The sequence below is a fragment of the Amblyomma maculatum genome, chromosome 11, assembly GCF_055883805.1.
Source record: "Amblyomma maculatum isolate TAMU_Amacu chromosome 11, ASM5588380v1, whole genome shotgun sequence".
Lineage (NCBI taxonomy): Eukaryota > Metazoa > Arthropoda > Arachnida > Ixodida > Ixodidae > Amblyomma > Amblyomma maculatum.
Window position 1 is genome coordinate 105,406,717 of NC_139354.1, and position 21,941 is coordinate 105,428,657.

The 21,941-nt window shown below is 50.4% G+C and overlaps 1 protein-coding gene and 1 pseudogene across 1 annotated transcript; both read right to left on the reverse strand.

Annotated features, from left to right (window-relative positions):
* Positions 1-486: 486 nt before the first annotated feature.
* LOC146174577 (uncharacterized) lies at positions 487-7,085 on the reverse strand (annotated as a pseudogene).
* An 8,786-nt stretch (positions 7,086-15,871) lies between these two features.
* On the reverse strand, positions 15,872-18,581 carry LOC146174578 (uncharacterized). Its single transcript, XM_084583731.1, has one exon. It carries the CDS (start codon positions 18,579-18,581, stop codon positions 16,143-16,145), a length of 2,439 nt encoding a protein of 812 aa, XP_084439857.1. The 3' UTR covers positions 15,872-16,142.
* Positions 18,582-21,941: the final 3,360 nt, after the last annotated feature.

The window sequence follows — 21,941 nt, forward strand, 5'->3', positions numbered from 1 at the left end:
CTGAAACTGAGACGTCGCTCCGCCATTCCGGATGCGCAAATGTCCAGGAGCGTCTGTAGTTCTGCGGGTGACCCTGCGAAGTCATCCGCATACACCAGAGCGGGTATATGTCGTACAACCCTTATCCCTTCTTCGAAGTGCTCCAGACGAAAACCAAGCCCCGAGGCCTACAGCTGTGCTGTGACACCTGCGACATAAATCATAAAGAGCAGTGGTGACAACGGGCATCCCTGACGCAGTCCCTTCGGAGTATCCATGAAGCTTGTCACTTGCTCTGCCCACTCCACCCGCGCCTTGACTCCGTCGTATAGAGCTCGAAGGAGGTCAACGCTGTGTTCCTCCAATCCATACTCTCGCAGAAGTCTCCACAGTCGTTCCCGGTCCACATTGTCATATGCCTTGGCTATATCCAGATATGCAACATAGAGAGGGCAATCTGCCTGCAGAGCTGCCTCAATACATTGTGTAAGGACAAATAAATTGTCCTCAATCCGTCTCCCTGACCGAAAACCATTCTGCGGCTCCCCAAGGATTCCACATCTCTCCGCCCACCCCTGAAGGCGAGCCTTCGCTACTTGCGCCGCCACTCTGTATAGGATTGGTGTCACTGCAATAGGTCTGTAGTTTTTCAGGCATCCGCTCAACATGGTTGAGGACGGTGAGCTGCGCGCGGAGCGAGACAGGCCATGAGCGGGTCTCAGCATATGTTCGTGCGCTGTTCGAGCTCCGCGGCAGCCCATACAGCTCTCTGATGGCACAGCGATGCACTGTGTCTATGTTATTCCACTGTGCGGTGGAGAGGCCGAGCAGGGGGAGGGCGTACAACTGCCTTGCTGTCGAGACCGCCTCATGAAGTCTGAGGCAGTGAGCTGGTGAGTAGCCCTCTCCCCTTACCAGGAAGCGTCTTGCGAAGCGCGCTGTTGTTTTAGCTGCCCGGCACTGCCGCTTGACCTCCTGGTGCCACTTGAGGTGTGCGTCGATTCTGACGCCGAGGTAGGTCACTGTCATCTTCCAGGGAAGAGGGCTGCCGTCTATTGTGAGCGGCTTGTTGCTTCTGCGCGCCGCAAAGTTTTTCGGGTGCGTGAGGAGTGCTTCGCACTTGTGTGCTGAGAGCACCAGCCCAAGCGCCCGCAGGTGACCCGCTATCGCATCGAGCGTCGTCTGGAGTGCGCTTCTTGTCTTGCGTGTGTGCCGAGTTGGGCAGCGCGCGAAGACCGCAATATCGTCCGCGTACAGGGCAACGCGCACCACTTTCCTGGCCTTTTTGGGGATAGAATTTGGGAGTTGCGCAAGAGCAACATTAAAGAGGAAGGGACTGAGGACACTTCCCTGCGGCACTCCACAAGGCACTGGGTGGTCTGTGCTTGTCGTCGATCCCACACGCACACACATTGCTCGGTCGGAGAGGAAGGCTTCAATATACTTGTATAGCCTGCCGTGCACACCCATGGCAGCGAGCGCACCCGTGATTGCCCAGTGCGGCAGCATGTCGAATGCACTTTTAACGTCAAGGAGGATCAGGAACCCGGCCTGCCCTGTGTTTCTCGCCTGTTCCAGCGTTGCCACGACGTCCGCAATGCAGTCCGCCGTGGCGCGATTTCGGCGGGTGGTGGTGGTGGTGGTGAAAACTTTATTTCTATAAAGAGAGAGAGAAAAAAAAGAAAGACATTTGCCAAATGATCAATGGGCTTCTTTCCGTTGGCTTCGTGATGTGGCCGTCAGACCGTGTCTTTCGGCGACTTCCAAAGCCCAGCTCACCGCCCGCAGTTGTACCACAGGTTCAGAGCTGGTCACCGCAGCCTCCCATTGCAGTGGGTTAGATAATAGCCATTCGGCTTTGGGTTGGAGCTCAGGGCACATGTGTAAGATATGAGCTAGGTCGGCCTTTTTGGCATCGCAAAGCGTGCATTCGGGGGTGTACAGCCTTGGGTTGACCAGTGATAGTTTGAAAGGGTTAGGGAAGGTATCCGATTGGAGCTGCCTCCACGTCACTTGCTGGATTTTACTGAGGGATTTATCCGGGGCTGGGTATTCTGGTCTGCTATTCCTGAAATACATGGTGATTTCTTGGTATGTTATCATGCGTTCCTTCCCCCCTCGCAGGCACGATTGGTCCACTGCCCGGTTGACGAATCCTCGGGCTATATTGTGTGCCGCTTCGTTCCCCGGGTGGGACGAGTGCGCAGGGACCCAGATAATTTTAATCTGGCGGGGAGAGAAATGTGATTTTTTTAGGATTCTATATGCCGTTTCGTGAATTTTGCCTTTTCCAAAGTTACGCACGGCCGTTTTTGAGCCGCTGAAAATAATTCCACAGGCAGGATTGGCGATTGCAATTGCTATCGCGGATTCCTCCGCTTCTTCCGCGCGTCTGCCGAGGACGGTAGCGGCGGAGAGGTGTTTAAATTGTTGGTCTACGATGGCGACCGCGAAGGCGTCCCGCTCTTCGTGTTCGGCCGCATCTACGTAGACTGCCTCCTCGTAGTTCCCATAATGCTTGTGAAGAGATTTGGCTCTGGCCTGTCTTTTCTCTTTGTGGTACTCCGGGTGCATATTTTTGGGGATCGGGTGCGTTACGAGGTGCTTGAATATATCGCGGGGTACGGATCTCTCGTTCGTTTTAGTTGTTTCAAAACATATTTTTAGTTCCCGGAGAATGTGTCTCCCTGTAGGTGTGTTGGACAACCTCTCGTATTGGCCGATCCTGTGCGCTTCGATTAGCTCTTCGAGCGTGTTATGGATGTCCATTTTCAAGAGTTTCGTGGTTGGTGTGAATCTCGGCAGATGTAGGGCTGCCTTGTACGTTTGTCTTATTAAGCAGTTGATCTTTTCCTTTTCTGCTTTAGAAAGGTTTAGGTACGGAAGAGAGTAGATGAAGCGGCTTAGCACGAAGGCCTGAACCAGTCGTCTGAGGTCCGCCTCCTTCATTCCCGCATGCTTGTTGGCGATGTGTCGAATAAGACGGTTCGTCTGGTTTACGCATGCCGTGAGTTTGTTGATTGTCGCTGTGTTTTTGCCATTGCTTTGAAGGTGCATGCCTAATAATCGAATCGTTTGGACTTCGGGAACTAAGGTGTTGTTTACGTAGATCTCTATGGGGATAGGAGCTGTTCTGGCCGATCCTCTCGGTTTGTAACGCATGACCAAGATCTCCGACTTTGTCGGAGAGCAGGACAGGCCTATCGCCTCCGCCCGCTCCGAGACAATGTCAGCTCCCGCTTGCAGCGTCACTCCCTCTAGTCGTCCATAGCGTGATGACGTCTGCGTAAAGGGAGTGCGAAAGGTTCGGAACTCGCTCTAGGATTCGAGTCATTGGTATGAGTGTGATATTAAAGAGCAGGGGTGAGAGCACTGATTCTTGCGGGGTGCCTTTGCTGCCCAGTTTGAAGGTGTCCGATTTGAGCGGCCCGAAACGTATCTCCGCCGTCCTATTGGATAGGAAGGCTTTGATATAGTTGTGGGTACGCTCGCCTACGTCCAAGTCTGAAAGTGCTGCCGTTATGGCCTTGTGTTCGACATTGTCGAAAGCCTTTGTTAAGACGAGGGCTATGATTGCTCTTGTCCCTTTGTTATACCCTTGGCTTACCACGTCCTCTGACAGCCGGAGCATAATGTCCTGCGTGGAGAGATGTGGTCTGAAGCCTACCATGGTGTTGGGGAAGAGTTCGTGTTTGTCCATATGTGTTTGTATTCGGTTTAGGATGACGTGTTCTAGGAGTTTGCCTAGGCACGATGTGAGGGATATGGGCCTCAGGTTTTGAATTTCCAGGCTCCCGGCTTTGGGATGAAAGTAACTTTCGCGTACCTCCAGGAGGCCGGCAGTTCCCCTTTTTCCCAGCAGTTGTTGAAAAGTTTGGTGATTTCTTCGATCGAGGTGTTGTCGAGATTCCTAATTAGCTTATTGGTTACCCCGTCAGCTCCCGGTGCTGAGGAAGTGCGCAGCTGGAGCAGCGCCGCCCTTACCTCCGCTACGGTGATCTCCTCGTCCATTTCTGGATTTGGCGACCCGTCGTATTTGGGGAGTTTTTTTGGCACGGACGTGACTAGGTACTTGTCTCTGAGCGATTCGAGGAGTTTGTCGTCCTCGAGCGGGTGTGCGTGTATGATTCGGTTAATGTTTTTGTTGTGCGTCGATTTGCAGTTCTCCGGGTCTAGGAGGTGTCTAAGAAGGTGCCACGTGTCTTTGAGTCCGAGCTTGCCGCTCATTTGGTCGCACGTTTGGCCCCATTGTTGTTTAAGCAACTCTTGCGCATGTGATTCCATGTCGTTGACGAGGCGCGCAATTTTAAATTTTAAATGCCTATTATTCTTTTGTTTCGTCCACTTCTTCTGGAGGCTTTCGTGCGCCTGCCACATGTGTAGTGAGTGGTCTGCTGTCCACAGATTGCGTTTCCGCCGTGACCGGTACTGCCTCAGTCGCAGTTTGGACGTCTTTTTCTAGCTGTTTTAACCAATCTTCAAGGTTCTCTATTTTACCCGCTTCGTTTTGAGTTGAACGATTCGGAATTTATTCTAGTCTGTCATTTTGATTTCTTTCCTTCCCTTTTTCTTGAGCGACGTTGCCGGGATTGTAGTTTCGATAATGTAATGGTCGCTGCCTAGGCTACACGCGGTGTTTTTCCACTGCCCGTTTCCCACGTTCTTGCAGAGCGTAAGATCCGGGCTAGTGTCAGCTTGCACGCTGTTGCCTATTCGTGTAGGTTGTAGCGTGTCGTTTAGCAGTGTTAGACCTTCGTCTTGGATGTGGTTCCAGATTGCTGTGCCTTTCTTGTTGTTAATATTGTACCCCCAGGCCATGTGTCTAGCGTTGAAGTCACCCACAATAATCAGTGGTCTGCGTCCATTAATTTTGAGAGCTTTGCTTATGGCTTCCGTTACCGGAGGGTGTTGCGATTTCGGTGCACTATATACGTTTGGAATAAAGAGGCTCGCGTTTCCTCTTTTTGTCGGTATGAGTTCTACGAGGAGGCAGTCTGCGTCCGTCGTATTAATTTCGTGCTCAACGGCTGTTACGTTTCTATGGACCAAACGGCTGCGCGCGAGTTTTCATAGGTTTTATAATTTCTGAGCTTCACTTTGGTGTTGATTTCCGGAAGTGCGATGACGTCCGGGATTTCCGAGACGCTCATATTCTGGATGTGGAGCTGCAGGTTCTCTAGCTTTTGGCGGAAACCCCTGCAGTTCCACTGCCATACTCTGATTTCCTTAAGGTTTCCCGCCATATTGGAGCTGTGCCTGAGAATTAAAGGGGTTGGGTCCTGAAGTTGTTGAGGCTGCAAGAATTTCCGCATGGTTCTTGAGTTGGGTTTGCATAGCAGCCACTCTAGCCTCCGTTTGGCTGAGTCGTGCTTCAAGGGAGTCCGTGCGGCTGTTTAGCTGGGTGGAAAGCCCGCCTATCTGGCCTTTTATATCGGCTCTGTTTTTCTCAGCGGTTTTCGTAATCTTCTCTTCCAAGCTAGCGTTAGAGCTTTGTATGAGTTGAATTATGTCTTTTAGGGTGGGGTTCTCCGACTCAGTTGTCGTTTCCATGGTTCGCTTTTTAGCCGGGGGGCTGTTACGCTGTGGCGAAGTGGCTCGCGAAGAGCTCGCGGATGCGGGTACCGAATTGTTTAGGTTAGCCCGTGGGGCATATTCTATCGGAGGGCTCGGAGTCTCCTTTCGTGGGGGGAGGAGTGGAGACTTCTTTTCTTTCTCGTTTGAAATCATCGTCCTAAGTTCACTGATCGCCTCGTTTTGCCGGTGAATTATTGCCCTGAGCTCTGCCATTCCCCCTCTATCTTGGGAGTTGTGCTGCGGTTTCCGGCTCACCTGTTCAGGAGGGCGCTCTTTGCTCTCGGCTCTCGGTAGGGGCGGGAAAGAGTCGGATCGGCCTCGGCTCCTCCGGTTTCTCTCGTTGTTGGACTTTGATCTGCTCCGGGGCTCGTGTTGTCCCTGGCTGTGTTGAAGTGGTTGTTCGTGCAGCCGCGCGTCGTTGAAATCGGTGGCCGTTTTTTTTCCTCGCGGGGGGTTCCCGGGTCTCTCAAAACGCACCATGCATTTCTTCGTTCCAGTGAAGTGATCTCCGCTGCATATGATGCATATCGGTGTGCAATCTGGTTCTTTTTTTGCCGGGTGCTCCTTACTGCAGCGGTTGCATAAGTTCATCCCAAACGTCAGCCCTGTGGCCAGCTCGTCGGCAATTAAAACAGGCTTCCACTTTGGCTCTGAAAGGGTAGCACGGGTAGAGCCCTCCGTAGAATCGAATTTGCCTGGGCGCTCTTTTGGTCCCTGTGAAGGTAATTAGCAGTGCCGATGTCTTGCCCAGCCCCCTGTTCAGGTCTGTGATGTCCTTGAGGATTTCCTCGTGGGTTTGGTCGTCCAATGCGTTGTAGACGATCCCTTTGATGGCTTCGTCCGGGGCCGCCACGTAAGTGCTGACTTGGTAAATTTGGTCTTGTATTTCCAAGTTCTGAAGGTTCACATATTTGCTGGCTCTCTCTCGCAACGGGGTGCTCACGGTGAATGAATTGTTGGTTGGATTTATGCGTACTTGGTCTTGCTTTCTGGCAGCGGCGAAATCTACTTCGGAGCCCAGGCAGACCTTCTGCAGAAGGTTGTTGGCGGTTTGGGAGCGGAGGTCAAGTCCTCCTTTGGGTCTGAAAACCACTTTATAGTCCTCTGCCGGGAGGCGTGGAAGCGGTTTCCTCTTCCATATTGGTCGACGCTTCGGGGAAGAAGTCTCCAGCTTGACGGTCTTGCCGGGGCCGTCCTTGGGTGTAATATCAGCGTTTGTTTCTTTCGGGTGCACCCGGTCGTGGGCCTTGAAGGCGTGGGTCCATAAATCGGGGTTGTCATATTCTTCCGGAGGAATCTCCTCTCCTTGCACGGTGTACTGCATCTCGCTCGGCTAGACGTAGACCGGCGGTGGGTTCCCTAGTCGTGCTAGGCCTAAAATAGGCCTGGCTCGCCCATATGTGGGTCGAGTGCAAAAGTACCCGAAAACAGGCTAAACTTGGTGGTTCCTCCCAGGAAAGGTGACGGGAGGGTACTAGGCACCCTTACTGACCTCGGTAAGATGTTTCCGGGTCCTTTCGGTCCGTATTTTCGCCCAGTGATGCGCAAATCTCCGGAGCCCATGCGAAACACGTCCGCACTGCTCGGTGGCAAGATGGCGACCGCTCTGCTGGGAGGCGATTGTGTCGCTCAGTGTTGCCACCTCTGGTGGCCAGCATTCCGCCAAAAGGACCCAAAAATCCGCTAAAAACCCGCTAAATATTTTCGAAAAACCACCAAAATAACCGCTAATATGTACTGCGGTGCTGGATGTAAAAATACTTGCACTGGACCTCCTGCATGGCTTACAAATGGAAGGAAATGTAATGATTCGGTGCCACAGCCTTCAGCAGAACACGCTAAGCAAAAGCGAAACCAGAATACGCAGCGCCGTCGGAAGTAGCGTCTGCTTGTGCGTGCATTACAAGCAGCCCCGAGCCGAAGAGCTGGCAAATTGTATCGCATTAATGTGGCTAATAAAGAAAAAAGGTTTTTTTCGAGCGTATATTTGGACTAATTGTAGCGCATATAGTTCCCGGCCAGCGTCCAATGCAGCTCACTACACAGTACTGTTCATGCCTTTCAGCGAGCGTTCTTTCCTCAATTTTTTTTCTCATATGCAAGAGAAACTAAATAGGCTGGCAATTGTACCGTTTTTAAGCGTAGTGCGCAGTAAATTGCTAGAAGGGAGATGTGCATTTTTTCACCGGTTTATTATGAACATCTTGAAATATAAATGAGGATTACACCAGACGGGTACGTATATCATATCACACTGCTCGTAATTACAAACAGAACATGAGGGTGTGTCCAGAGAACATTAGCCAAAAGCAACGCTATGCAAGCCTTGAAGCAGAGTCTAAACCAGTCAAAACACAAACGAATCGGTATCATCATCGGAATCCTCGTCATCCACCTGGAGAACTGGCTGACACACAGCACTTCCTGATGTAGACGGCTCGCTCAGTCCGCTGTAAGTGGTATCAGTCCCAATGAGTCGGGTAACCCTTTCTGGCAGCTGATAATCAAAACATCCTTTGTTCTTCCTCTTCAGCCCCGCTCTGATCACCATAATGGCGTTCACAGTAGCTGGCGCGAGCCTGTTTCGTAGTTTTGTTTTCAGCAAGCTCAATTGGCTGAATGATCTTTCCACTTCCGCGTTGGAGTAGGGTAGCACCAGCATTGATATAGCGAAGTCCGCTAATTGACTGAACGGGTTTTCGCCAGAAGAGTCTCTATAATTTTTTACTTCACACCAGAAGTTCTCAGTCGATGATGTATTCGTCCAAGGGACAGTTGTGATGCTCTTCCATTGGCTTTCGGCCGCATCTATCTTGGCTGGCGGTACACCTACTGCTTCCATGAGTGGTACTAGTGAAGGCTTCAACACAGACAAGGCTTTCTCAACCGCCAACTGTCCCACGTTTTTTAACGTTTCAATGTTCTTAGGAAGCCTCTGGCGTATCTGCTCGATGAGAGAAACCAGGAATTTGATGCATCGCTTTCGCAATATGTCTTCATCTTCGGAATTAAACCCCGCTTCCTTCATTTCCTGCATGTGTTTTTCAAACAAATAGCCTAAGTACGGCTTTGGATCAAGATGTTCCTCTACTTTGGTCGTGATTATGTCGATGTTTACAGTTGGAAGCACCACTTTTTTGATGAGGGCAGACAGAAGTCGTACGAGGTCGTCCAGAAGCTTTGTCTGGTCTGCATTCTTAGCTTCAAAGGACTTGTTCACTCTTTGGATATCCTGAAGTATTGGCTTCAGGAAGAGCAAATAAGCTTTGTTGGCGTTGTCAGAGTACATAGAGTGCAGCACTTCCGCGTTGTAGCATTTTTCCGTCAGCCTAACAGTTTGGAAGTGCACCTTCATCTCATCCCATTGGTCCAACACTCGCTCCACTGCTGTCGCGATCGAAAGCCATCTGGTCGAACAAGCTTGCACGATCTTTAAAGGCGCTTCCCCGCTATTTAGCAGGCCGTAAAGTTTCTTGTAAGCTTGCTGCCGGGACGAAGACCTAGCAAACCAATTGTAAGTCTCACTAACAAGGTAGTCTAAGCTTCTTGGGAGCCCTTCTGCCACGGCGGCTGATGTCGCCAGTTGAAGCGAATGGCAGACGCAGCGAATTAAAACTAGGTGTGGCACATCAGCTTTCAGCAGCTGATGAACGCCGTTGTTCACACCTGTCATCACACTTGCGTTGTCTGTTCCGATTCCAACCAAATTTTCTAGTTTCATATTGTGGTCCTTCAGAGCACATTTTATGGCCTCAACAATGCCGCGCGCATCGCATGTTTCTAGCACGCAAAGGGACAGAAACGTTGTCACTATTGATGACGTTTCTTCACTGTGGTAAATCACACAAACTGACAAATACTTTGTCACCGAAATATCGGTTGATTCATCAACAATGATGCTGTACTTGCTGTTGCCAATATCACATGCAAGGTCTTCTTTAAAGTGGGGGTAGAGAACATTTTTGAGCACTGCAGCACATTTAGTTCTCTTCATTCGGTAGCCTTGGGCAGCCGCACTGTCTGGGAATGATTGCTTGATGAATTCTGCGAGATGGTCAGCAGTGATGATGCTGCAATGTTCAGCTATGAACAACGCCGCCTTGCCTTCTGCTGTGCTCGCTGCATCGCTTTCAGCTCTTTTGGAGAAAGTAATCTGCTTTTGAGACGGGCCAAATATTTTAGCAGCATTCTGGTGCTTTTTTGTGTCCTTGTGCGCCTTCAAATCGTTGTATTTGCATCCAAGTTGGCAACGGCAGAACTTACATTCGGCAACCTTCAGTCCATCGGATGTTACCTTGCAGAGAAGCCAGCTGCGTAGGTCGGGGTCTTTAAGCCATTCGTCTCTAAACTTTTGAGCATACTTCACTTTCGGCGTTTTTGGCATGATGTCCCTTGCACGTGTTCACCGGGTAGCCAAACTGGGACTTCTGGCCAAGAACCACAGACAATGCACGGACTGCTTTTTATTTTGCATCGATCACATATATAACAGTGAGAGCAAGGGAAGGGGAAAACACAGTGAGAGATAGCGTTGAAAGTGGAGTGTTTGAGAACCATTACGGCAGAATAACCTGCGCTTTTACGAAGCAGGCGAAGCTGGTACGCGTGTCAAGTAACTGCGGACCGATCGGCGTCGACGTGTTTGTATCCGCGCGCCTCGCAGGGTCGACGCACTCGGCGCGCTCGGGGCAATGCATGGGATCGTTTGACACCTTAGAGCAGTCGCGCGCAGAGAGGCAGCAGAAGCGAATATATACGCAGGGGGCACTACCCCAGGCGTATCATATAACTGCCCACGCCAACCAAACTGCATCGCGCGAAAGACCAGGCGCGGCTGCCGCTGTTTCAGATCACCCCCGTAATTTCTCGCCCATAACCTGCAGGCATCTTTTAAACCGAGAAGAATAACAGAACTTAACATTTCGTTCAGATCCACTAAAAATCTGCTGAAAAAGCTTGAAATCCACCAAAACAACGAGACCCGCCAAATAAAGATTCATAATCCGCTAAAAAAACCGCTAGCCGCTAAATTCAAAATTTTCCCGCCAAGGCTTCAAAAAAATCGCTAAATTTAGCGGGAAATCCGCTAAAATGGCAACACTGGTGTCGCTTGCTGCGGTGATCCAATCGAGCCGGCGCAGCGCCATGGTCTCCATCGCCTTCCCCGCTGCTGATGTCAGCGAAATCGGGCGGTAGGAAGACAGATGCCCCCTTGGTTTACCTTTTTTAAGGATCGGGATGGCCATAGCTCTGCGCCAGCTCTCCGGGAGGGTGCCGCTCTCCCACGCCTCGTTGTAGGCGGCGAGAGGGGCAGCTCGCTGTGGGGAGTCCAGGTTTCTGAGCATTTGATATGTGATTCCGTCCTCGCCCGGCGCGCTGCGTTTCTTCTTTGAGGCTGCAGCGCCCTGTCCAGCTCTTGGGGGTTGAATTTCGCATCGCACAGGACGCGTACTCGCTCGCGCACCTGCGGCGTGCGATGTAGCGCTGGCAGTGCGAGCGCCGAGGGAGGTGGGCGTGTCGCTGGCGCCGTCGGGAGAAACTGCGCCGCCAAGCGCTCCACCAGCTCCTCCGCTCCGATGCTGAGATGGATGGCCACTGCGAGGACGGGGCACCTTGGTAGAGTGGGCTCCAGAAGTGCTCTGTAAACACGCCATGCGCGCGACTGGTTGTGTGGGTCCTCTAGGGTGCTGCACAGGGCGGCCCAGCTTTGGTTTCGCCGTTGTCGCGCGTGGCGTCGGCAGACAGCATCGATTCTATTATAGACTGTTCTGTGCGGCGCCGTTCGCGTGCGGAGGAACCGTTCCTGTGCGCGCCCCCGGTCGGCCCAGAGGTTTAGAGTCTTTGTATCAGGGACGGGGGTCCCGTACGACATCCTGCAGGTCGTAGTGTCGCGCGCACACTGCGCCACACACCCGAGGAGGTCCGCGCCGGAGTCTATGTTAGCGCATAGTTCACGGAATCGCGACCACTGCACCACCCTGTATGATCTTGTTTTGGGGCGTGTCCCTGGTGAGACGAGGGCGATGGGGTAATGGTCCGATCCGTGTGTATCCGGCGCGATTGTCCACTCGTAGGTGCGTGCGCGGTCCTGTTTTGCGAACGCCACGTCGATTGCGGTGGGCGCCGCTCCCTGCGGGTTGCAGAAAGTGGGGAGCCCCTTGGTTATTGGGAGGAGTCCTGCGGCTAGCGTCGCATTCAGCTCCTTTCCGCGACAGTCGTTGCGGCTAGAGCCCCAGGCGGCATGATGCGCGTTGAAGTCCCCGCATATCACACAGTCCCTGGGGAGCTTGTGTCTTAGCTTGCGCAGGTATGTCACATCCCAGGGTGTGCCCGGGCGAACATATATGCTTGCCACGCCGGTGTCTGTGTCTCCCACGCGCACCGTCACCGCCACACACTCAACGGGTGCACTCGCGATGTCGCTCACATCATGCACGAGGTGCGGTATGTCCGCGCGTACATATAGGGCAACACGAGGTTTTCCAGGGGGTGGCTGCTGTTGCGGCACGGGAAGTCTGTGCAGACTGTCATTCCACATTCGCTTTCACTGCTGTATCCTATGTACCCTGGCAGTTTTGCGTCCTCTCCTCGACAGTAAGCTTCTTGTAGGGCGAGGACGTCAAAGGGGTGCTGTGGAAGCCGTTCCACGAGCTCAGCCTGCCGGCGGCGCAGCGAGTGGCAGTTCCACTGCAGTATGCGCGGCCTCGACTGCGCGGTTTTACGCATTGCGGGAGATGGCTTGCTGCGCCGCCAGAGCCGCTACGCACAGCTGGTACTCTGGGGACGAGTGTGGCAGTTGCCCCATCAGAGCCCGTACTGCCGCTGTCAGCGCATTGATAACAGCATCCCTCTGATCGACTGAGGGGGGAGGAGCCCATTATCCATCTGCGCTGGCTGGGAGTCAGAGGCCGGCTGCTGCGCGTGTTTGCGTGAAGCTGTGTTTCGCTGCCAGGCGTTCGTGCTCCGTTGTTGCGGGGGTTGTCGTTGGAGCAGGTTGGGGGGGGGGGGGGTTCCCTCTGCCTCTCCCACAACCTTCTTCGCTTGTGTGCGGGAGATCGGTGCATCTGAAGCTGTGACAAGCACCGAGATGCGCCGCTCCTGTTGCCAGCGCGGGCACCTCGGCTCTGTCGCCTTGTGGCCCCCACCGCAGTTGATGCAACGGGCTCTAGGTGCCTCGCAAGTAGACGACTGGTGGCCCTCTCCGCATCGGAGGCAGCGCCCTTGCGACGTGCAGGCTGTTGTGGCGTGTGTGTAGCGTCCGCAGTTGAGGCGCTGTAGCGGGCGGGGTCGCGAGGCACGCACCGGTCTTAGTAGTTTAAATAGGGCGACCTCTTTGGGGGGTACCAACACCCCCTAGACTTCAAGGCCGTAGCGCTCGCTCCGTGACGTCACGAGGCGGAGGCGGGTGCGCGTCGGCGTATACTAGCATGAAGTGAAAGCGCGTGCGAATCCGCGCCCATATTTGCGGAAGACATTTCAGCATACTGTGTGCTTCCGTAACATCTACTATCTAGTATGAACGACACCAGTCGAAGCAAATCCCTCCAAAAGCTTGTTTTGTGGACCCGCTTAGACACTTTTTTTGCTTTATGTGACCGATGAGAAGAGTGTCCTTTTAAGGCTGGTTTTTGTCGCTCTTTCCCTTACAAAAATGCATGTAGGGTTTCTATAGAAATTCGAAAGCGTTGTGTCAATACACGCTGTTGAAAGTCTGTCGATAATCGGCAACATCTTCAACATCGGCAACCAATCAACAATCCTGTCTGATCAGTGCTGGTTAATGATAAGCATAGTGAGGCATAAGAGAACAAAACAGATCTTGATCTTTTAAGCCCCATTATACTTACTCACTCATTAACCTACACTAAACTGACTAAATTGTTGATTGGTCGAGCAGAACATAGAATGTGTTGACTGACCGCAGCAAGGATATGTGCTGTGCTACTTTTGCATTAATGTAAACCACCTCGTGCCTGCTCCTGGCTAACCGTTGATCACGCAGCATTTTCTGTTAATCCGCAGCGGAAAGGGAACACAGAATAGAAAATACGCGTTAATGAGAAAGAAAAAATATGCATCTTTGGTGAACCCATAACATGAGCTGGGTTGTTTATTTGCTTTATTTCAATTCATGTGCAAGGTATGACGCCAGGCTGTTCTTTGCGTAAAACGCTGATACGTCCGGGAACTCCTCGCATGTGATGCTGAAATAAACAATATAAATCATAATTAAGTTGCGGTATATACTAACCTAAAAATAGAGCAAAGGCATTTGTGCGCTGCTGCACGTCATAGCTCAAGAAATTTCCTGTCTAAAATTAGTTGTCACTGTCTTTCACTGCTTAGACGGTATCGACCGCCGCCTCCACAGCTCGGCAGCACTACCACATCGTTCATTTCTCCCTGATAAACAATATATGCTTCCGTCAAAGATCCCATTGTGAATATAAATAGCAAAGCGCAGGTCACACGCATTACTATCCAGAAAACTTGGAGCAAAATTACCAACTATAGGCACTAAAATGAGTGGAAACAAAAACAAACACTGCAAAAATGGCGGAGCTGCACAGATTCAATAATCCACAATCTGTGACAGAGGCATATTATGATCTCGATAATGTGTTCGTCTCAGCGCGAGTAGCGTATCGAAAGAGTACAGCACTGTGCCGAACAATCCGTCAAAAACGGTCACCGGTTAAAAAAAAGAAAATGTTGCCATTCCAGCTGGCGTTCCATCGGCCCCAGCGTCCACGTAGAGACAAGCCTCGTTCTCTCTCTCTCTCTCCCCCTCCTTTTTTTTCCGACGAGGCTGGTTTGTCTGCTAGAAATATTTACATGCGGGCTTCACCTTGTAGCACACACTGTACAAGACTGGCACAAACACAAATAGGAAAAAGTAAAACACTCACCAAAGTGCAGACGCTCCCTCCTCCCGCGCCGGCTTTTCGCCTAGAATCCAAAACGCCTGCGACTGTTGAACTTCTTAAACACGTCCTCCTTGCGCAGAAGCTGCCGCCCAAGAGCGGAGTCCTCCGAAGACTTAAATTCGTACGTTCGCGCTCCAATTTGAACAAAACGATCTTCGTGATAATCACCAGCGAAAAACCTACATACGGTGCTTCGTTCACAGTGCAAGATGCGACCACGGTGGCGGGAACACTCCAACTGAACTGGCACATCGCCGCACTCAGCGTACCCGCGTCTGCGTGCAAAGAAAACGGGGCGCAGAAGAACAGCTTCGGTGAAAAGCCGCCACCCCCGCTGCGCGACTGCTGAAGCCAAGGTCATCTCCGTGAAAACAAACCACGGTGAAGGCAGAGAGCGGAGACCAAGCGGGAGCAACCCCTCCTCCCTCCCCCTTTTTTCCCCCCAGCCGACAGGAAGCGACCCTCGACCTCTCCGGACATGCTGGCGCCGTTCGCGGGGCACGGGGGAAGTGGGATGCGGACAGGAGCAAGGCGGCGGCCGAATGCTTCTTTGAAAAGAAGAGTCGCCGTTAGAAGACGCATGCAATCTTGTTTTTTTCTTCTTTTTTTTTCATACGCGAATGTTTTTGCTATGCGTGTTAACTCTATAGTATGCGTGGGGTCAATCCGTGATTATTAGAACCCCTCAATGTTTAAAGTGACTTCATTTTAGCATGGTGTCCACTAAGAAAGGACGGAAAAGAAAAAAAATAACAGTAAAATTCTTCAAAGACATACAGCGGTGGAGGATTCCAATACAGACTGCACCTCATTTTGCGGCAAAAAGCTACGGGCAAAAATACCTATGCTTGGGCAGAATGTCAGACCCTGAAGCATATATATAGTGAACTTTGGAACTGGTTTAAAAAAGCTCTGTCCTGCCCTACATGGTAGGTTCAATCTAGGATCCTGTTTGTTAGTATGATGACTCACTGAACTTGTTTTATGATAAATATAAAATATGTCCTACCACTAAAGTTACCTTCTGCGACATACAGAAGCTGATCCATTGCGGATTCTGATTGACATTCAACGATGTATTTGCATTATTAGTGGAGGCTTCGCCATCATGAAGTTTTTAGGGCATATTTTCACTGTGTTGCGAAGCTTGAGCTAAGTGTGCACCGTTAATATGTGCTTTTATATAACATGAATGAGCACGCAACTGCATGCTGCTCTTATATTTCCCTTTGCAGAATGTGGCCAGTAGTTGATTACAAGTGAGACCAAAAATTCGTAACGAAATTGTCACATCATGCTCTTATCATTTGTGCCTAAAACTACTTAAAAACATGGGTCAGCATAAACAGTACACGCTAATTGTTCGTGAACGTTGAAAACTGACAACAAAAAGCACATAGAAAAAATTGCACAAAAAGTCTATTGGGTAGAACACAATGAAAATTCTGTTGGCCCTGTAAAGATTGCATTCAGCTGGGGTTGAATGTCTATCGAAATTCAGTAAATTCAAAAGGCGGTCAATAGTCCAACAATAGAGTTTCAAAACTCATTTTTGTAAGGGTTAAGCGCCAGTGTTGATATGCTGGCCTTAATTTATGGCACAAAATACACACGTAGAGAGATCCAAAACTGACATTTTATGTCACTATTGCGGCTGCCCACCTACTTGCCGCTTAGTGTTTTCAGTTTTCTCTCTTTTGATTTTGCGCTGCCATCAGCAATATTATCATTCAACCTACAGCAGAAATTTTTTAGTAGTATATTGGTGCTACACCACAGCACATGCTTCAACACCAGTTCACTTGTGTGTCCGCAGTCACAAGTGTCAAAATCATGGCGGTCTTCACTCGTGAGAAGCTCCACCGTCAGGTCTGTCACAACTTTGCGCTGACATGGCATGCTAAGGAAGTCGCTGTTCTTAGCAAGTTGCTCAACTACTGCGTAGTTGTGGGCGACAGCATTGACCACAAACATTGCTGGGTGCACAAGACCTCCTCGATCCATCTCTCTGATAAGTTCGTAGTGCTTCTGCTCCACGTTGACTGTAATTTCCTTGCTCACAGTCAAGGCGGCCTGGCAACTCTCACACTTGAGCTTTTTTAGCGTGGCGTAAACGGCATAACCTGCGACGTATACCAATACTGGAATTAGGTCTTTGATTTTGGTTAGTGTCTGCTCAGAGACTACCACATTGCAGTTTGGCCGTGACCTTTGATTTTCCTGTTGAAGTTCATCCCACTGCTGGTCTTCGTCGGTGCAGTTTCTAGATTTTGTGGCCACCACCGGCAAGGTGTTCTGCAGGCGGAGCTTGTTTTCGCATTCGTACACTTGCCGAATGGATATGTGGTACTGAGCTCCTGCAAGCTGCCTGTACTTCCCAAAGCGGTCCTCCAGGCCATCCGTTTGAATTTTGCCGAGCAGTACGTAAGATAGCTTAAGCTCATCAAGGCAGTACCTGGCAAGCTCAATGAGGCCGTATGTCGTCTGATGAAGAGCACCGTGTGTTTCTTTCGTAAGTTTACCGGTGCTATAATTTTTGGTTCCTTCTTTCCACTCGTCCAGCCAGTTGAGCAGGGAAAGAAAAGCTATCTTTGGATCGTTCATAGAACACACTGGCTCTTGAAATGGGTCCCTTAGTCTAGTGCCTTTGCATGGAGTTTTCACGTTTACAATTTTCCACCATTTCACAATTATCTCTATAAAACTGGCGGTCCCTTCAGCATGATTCAAAGTATGCTTGTCTGCAATGGCTCTAAGGGCGGGGGGCAAGGTATCATTAAATACTTGCAAAGCAAGTTTTACATTTTGTTTTTCGATGTCAGATGGAAAGAGCCCTTTTCTTGACAAGGTATAGGCATGCCTAAGGAGCTGGCCGAGCATGCGCCGTTCTTCAGTCATTTCTTCGTGGAATTCCGGAAATGATAAGCAGTGTTGGTCATTACGTTGCCGAATCCGATTGTTGCGGATGCACTTTAGTAAATGTACAGTGTCTATAACGAAAAACAATGGCCTCTCAGCTGAACATGGATGCGGATAAAGAAATGTCGGGTGATCGCCGCCGAGACAAGGTGCTGAGCTTTTGAACTGCTCCATTGCCTTCCCATTCACTTTGTTGTTGTCGGTTACGACACACACTATTTTGTAACCGATCTTTTCGAGTCCACATATGATGCGCTTCAGTAAACCATGCAAGAAGTCACCGTCAGCACCACGTACGGGCACAATGTGAGCCACTTCTTTGAACTTGCAGGTTAGGCTCTGCACCATAAAAACGAGGGCACTGTTAGCAGCTTCAAGTGAATTGTGGGCGACGCCAGCTATGCCCCCACCTTTATAATCATAGAAAGGTTTAATATGGATTTCATCTACCATCAACGTGCCGGTGCGTTGGTAGTTATCCAAGTCGGAAATCTTTGTGGCCATGTACCTCAGGAATGCAGAATTTTCGTGCTCTAGCTGTGGGTTCATTCCGTACGATGAGCATATAGATCTTATAGTCATGGGGTGCGGCAAGATGACGTTCCCGTAGCTACGCATATATTTGTAGACATGGGGCGAAATCGTGAATAAAAGGCAACAGAAGACCATAAATTCAGGTGAATAACGCCTCCGAATCTTCTTCACTGGTATCAACTTCAACTGCTCACGAATGAACCGGACGGCACGAGCTCTGTCCACTGTTTCTGAGTCACACAGCTTATCGAGCAGGACAAAGATGGCTGTGAAGATTTCTTCCGATTTCTCAGAAGTTGAGTCCAGTTTGTTGTCCCATGTTTGGACACTATCTAGAAATTCTTCTAACTCCCTCTTGCTCTTTGCGGTAGCTGGGACGTGTAAGCAAGATCCAAGCTTCGTCGTTAAGCACTTCATGAAGCGGAATGTAACAACCAAGTCCGCTTTGATGGTGACAGAGTACTTAATACACGGGGCCTCATCTTCAACTATGTGCAAGAGAATGATGCGCTCGTTGCCCTCAATAGTGTGCCATAATGGGGATTTCTTTAGCCGCATGTGAGCAACTATGTCCTGAATTTGCAAAATTCTATCTACGTCTTCCTCTTGATTAAATGTCTCAACGGATTCTGCAAGGGCTTTCTGCATAGCTGAAGCGTCTAAGCGGATCCTCTTTGCCTCTGGGCTTTCCCTTCTGGCGTTCTTAGTCGACAAATACGTCGGACAGTCCGGGAATTTCGACGGCACAGCGCCCTGCCGAAGGCGTGGATAGGGCAAAGGAGCTGTGACCGTTCTCCCTGAGGCATCATCCAGGTAGGAAGTTTCCTTCAGGATGTCCTCTGGGCAGAAATGTGCCTCGCATACCTAAGGAAAAATATCACCGCTGATGAGTGAAGGCTCTTTCTATGCGCTACAAATGCAAATTTATCAAGGGGAGGTATTCCAAAAACAGCGTTTTTCTTAACTTTTTCCTTATCGCATGCACATTTTAGTTAGTGACATAGGATAAATACGATATTCATAAACGTAATGATAAATGAATATACGATTTTTGTTCATTGCAGCATATCAAAATACGCACTTTCCTAGGTGTACGAAAGAGGGATAGTAGTCCGACCTATTATAATCAGTGTCAAAAAATTCTCTCGACGAAGCAGAATCACGAGTTATCCGTCGTTTTTCGAACGGTGCCGGCGCTGAATGAAGACATCATGCTTGACTCGATCTCACCGACGGCAATTTTTACGAAAAAAAAAGCCTTCTCCAGGCGTCAAGAAATTACTTTATTTCAGTTATCAAGTCAAGAAAAAAGTTGACCACGACTCCTATTTCACAGAATAAATTACTACTCAAGAATATGGAGATCGCTTACCCTAGAGTTCTGCGTAGGGAAGAAGCCCTGTCGCGGTATTGCACGTATCCATTTGTTGCGCAGTTCATCATCTTGCGGGAACCTGAATACGTGGGCTTTGCACTCTGCCGTGTAGTTTCAGCGGCAGCGGGGTACACAACACTTGTTTGGCATAGCGCATTCACAACCATTCCATTGCCGCAGCAACCAGCAGTAAAGGCTCGAAGTCACAGTAGGCGCACAAAATCCCGCAACAGGTGAAGCGCAACAGCAGCCAGATGCCCACAGTGCCCTGCCACGACAAGAAAAACTGAAATGCCGAAAAAAAAAAAGTTCGGCGGACACAGCCGCAGAACCCTCTTCCGCGTGACAAAGTACAGACCAGAACGCGTGGAAACAAAGAGTTTTGTGTGTAACTGCGAGTTTTCATTGAGAAAAAATAATCATGTCTGAAATTATCCAGCCATTTAGTAAACGTTGTTTTCGAAATGAGAACTCAAAATCGTCATGTTCCTCGGCCGCGGATGAATATCCTGCAAACGCGGTTCCTTCGGTAGCCGGTTCCTTTTGTCACTTCCCTTCCTTCCTACAAGAGTTGTCAAAGATGTCAACGACCCCTTCCTCCGTCGGCCCCCCGCAGCCGCCTCCAGACGATGACGCGCATCACGTGGTCAGTAGGAGCGCTTCGGCCTTCAAGTCTAGGGGGTGTTGGGGGTACCTTTCCCTCAAATTCGATGGTTATATTCTCGCCGCTCCTTTTGCAGCTGAGGAATGGAACACTGCTTTCTAGTCCCTCCAGGATGTCCTCTGCAAAGCCGGTATCCACTCCAAATATCACCCCATAGGAGGAATTGTTTCCGGCGATCTTAGTGCGGACCCTGACCTCACAAAGTGTATTGAGGGCCAACAAGGGCTCCGCGTTGGTTTGCGGAAATAGGTCGACCGCCGCCACATTGCGCCTGATATTGACGCGAACGTGCGCCACTCCTGGATGTTTGGAGAGCTCGGCGGCGATCGCATCCCTTGATGTCTGGAGAAAGTTGGCCCGTCGACTCACCGGGTGGATAAGGATCGTTTTGGGGCCAGCCTGTTGCGTCCGGTCATGTTGTTTCGGCGCCGCGAAGCGAGCCGGCGGTGCAAGGAGTTGTTTTGCAGCAGTAGCAGACGACGCGCTGGAATGCGGCCGCTGGTGGCGCTGCAGCCGCTGCTCCGGTAAAACCCCTCAATAAACTAAAAGTAGCGCCAACATGTGAAGTTTGCCGCCCGCCTCCTCTCCTGCGCTCTCCTTCGTCGTTCGACCCTCTCATTGGCCGAGCGCCGTCACGTGCGCGCGCGCGCGCTTTTTTTTTTTTTTTTTTGCTGGGAGTGCAGCTTCCTCCTTTCCAGCGGGGCGGGCGGCGCGCGCGCGGCACATATTGCCATGTGTTTTGCTGCCACGCGGACTGCTACTAAATCGTTCCCGCTGGCTATTTAATTTTTTTTTTTTCAAGCATGTTGCGCTCTTTGGCCGGCGGCTGATAGAAGCACGGTGGTGAAGGCGAGTTCAACCAACGCAGACATCGCGTACAAATGGTGTCACGCACTGACAGTTAAAACGGAACCGTTTCAGCGCAAAATATAAAAAAAAACTGCTACCACGCTTCTCAAGTTTCACGGTAGCTTACAATTCAGTCCAACCTGCAAAGAAACCACACAGACTGCAGCTTCCGCAGCCTAGTTAATTTTTTTTTCAAGCATGTTGCGCACTTTTGTCAACGGCTGATGGACTCAAGGAGGTGAAGGCGAGTTAAATCGGCGCCAAAATCGTGTACGTATGGTGACACACCATGGCAGCTGAACACGGCACCGTCTCAACGCCAAATATAAAAAAAAATAACTGCTACCTCCCTCCCCCAGTTTACCGGTAGCTTACAAGTCAATCAAAGCTGCAAAGACTCCACACAGACTGCAGCTTCCGCCGCCTATAGTTAATTTGATCTGCAGCTGAAGTTGAAAATACATGGAAGACAGCTGCTGCCACACTTCTCAAGTTTACCGGCAGCTCGCAGTCCAGTCAACGCTGCGAAGAAACCATACACAGACTGTTCCAAAATTGTTCCTGTCCGCCGCCTAGTTACAAATTTTATAAAGCATGCCGCTGAGTGGCCAAATGTGACGAACTACGGACACACGGAGATGACGGCGAGTTGAACCAACGCCGAAATCGCGTATATGTGGTGTATGACACTCACAGCTGAAACTATTCTGGCGGGAAATCCCTGTCAACATTCGGTAATTATGTTTCAGCAGTGAGTAATATTTTAACCTGAACACATTGCGACAAAATGCAAGGCTCTGGTACCGTTGTCAGATGGGAGGAGGTTTGGCACCAGAAGGCACCGCACCTCAAGGTCTCACATAACCTATCTGCCCGTCATCATTCATACATCATCCCCGGTACCTCCCCCTCCTCCCGGATGTCCAGGGGGAGGAGGATTTTGATTCGGGATGACGGCCGTACCCTGGCAAGGGGGCATTCGTGTGGTGACACGCACACAGCAGTCACCGAACACTATGCCAACTGCGTTTAAGGTCCCCGCTGTGATAGCAGGCCAAACACAGGGAGACCGGACCTTCTTTGGACCTCGGATGTCCTGAAGGACAACTGTAACTTTAAA

Coding starts and splice junctions, on each gene's coding strand:
- LOC146174578 (XM_084583731.1), bottom strand. CDS start 18,581: ATGCAGAAAGCCCTTGCAGAATCCGTTGAGACATTTAATCAAGAGGAA.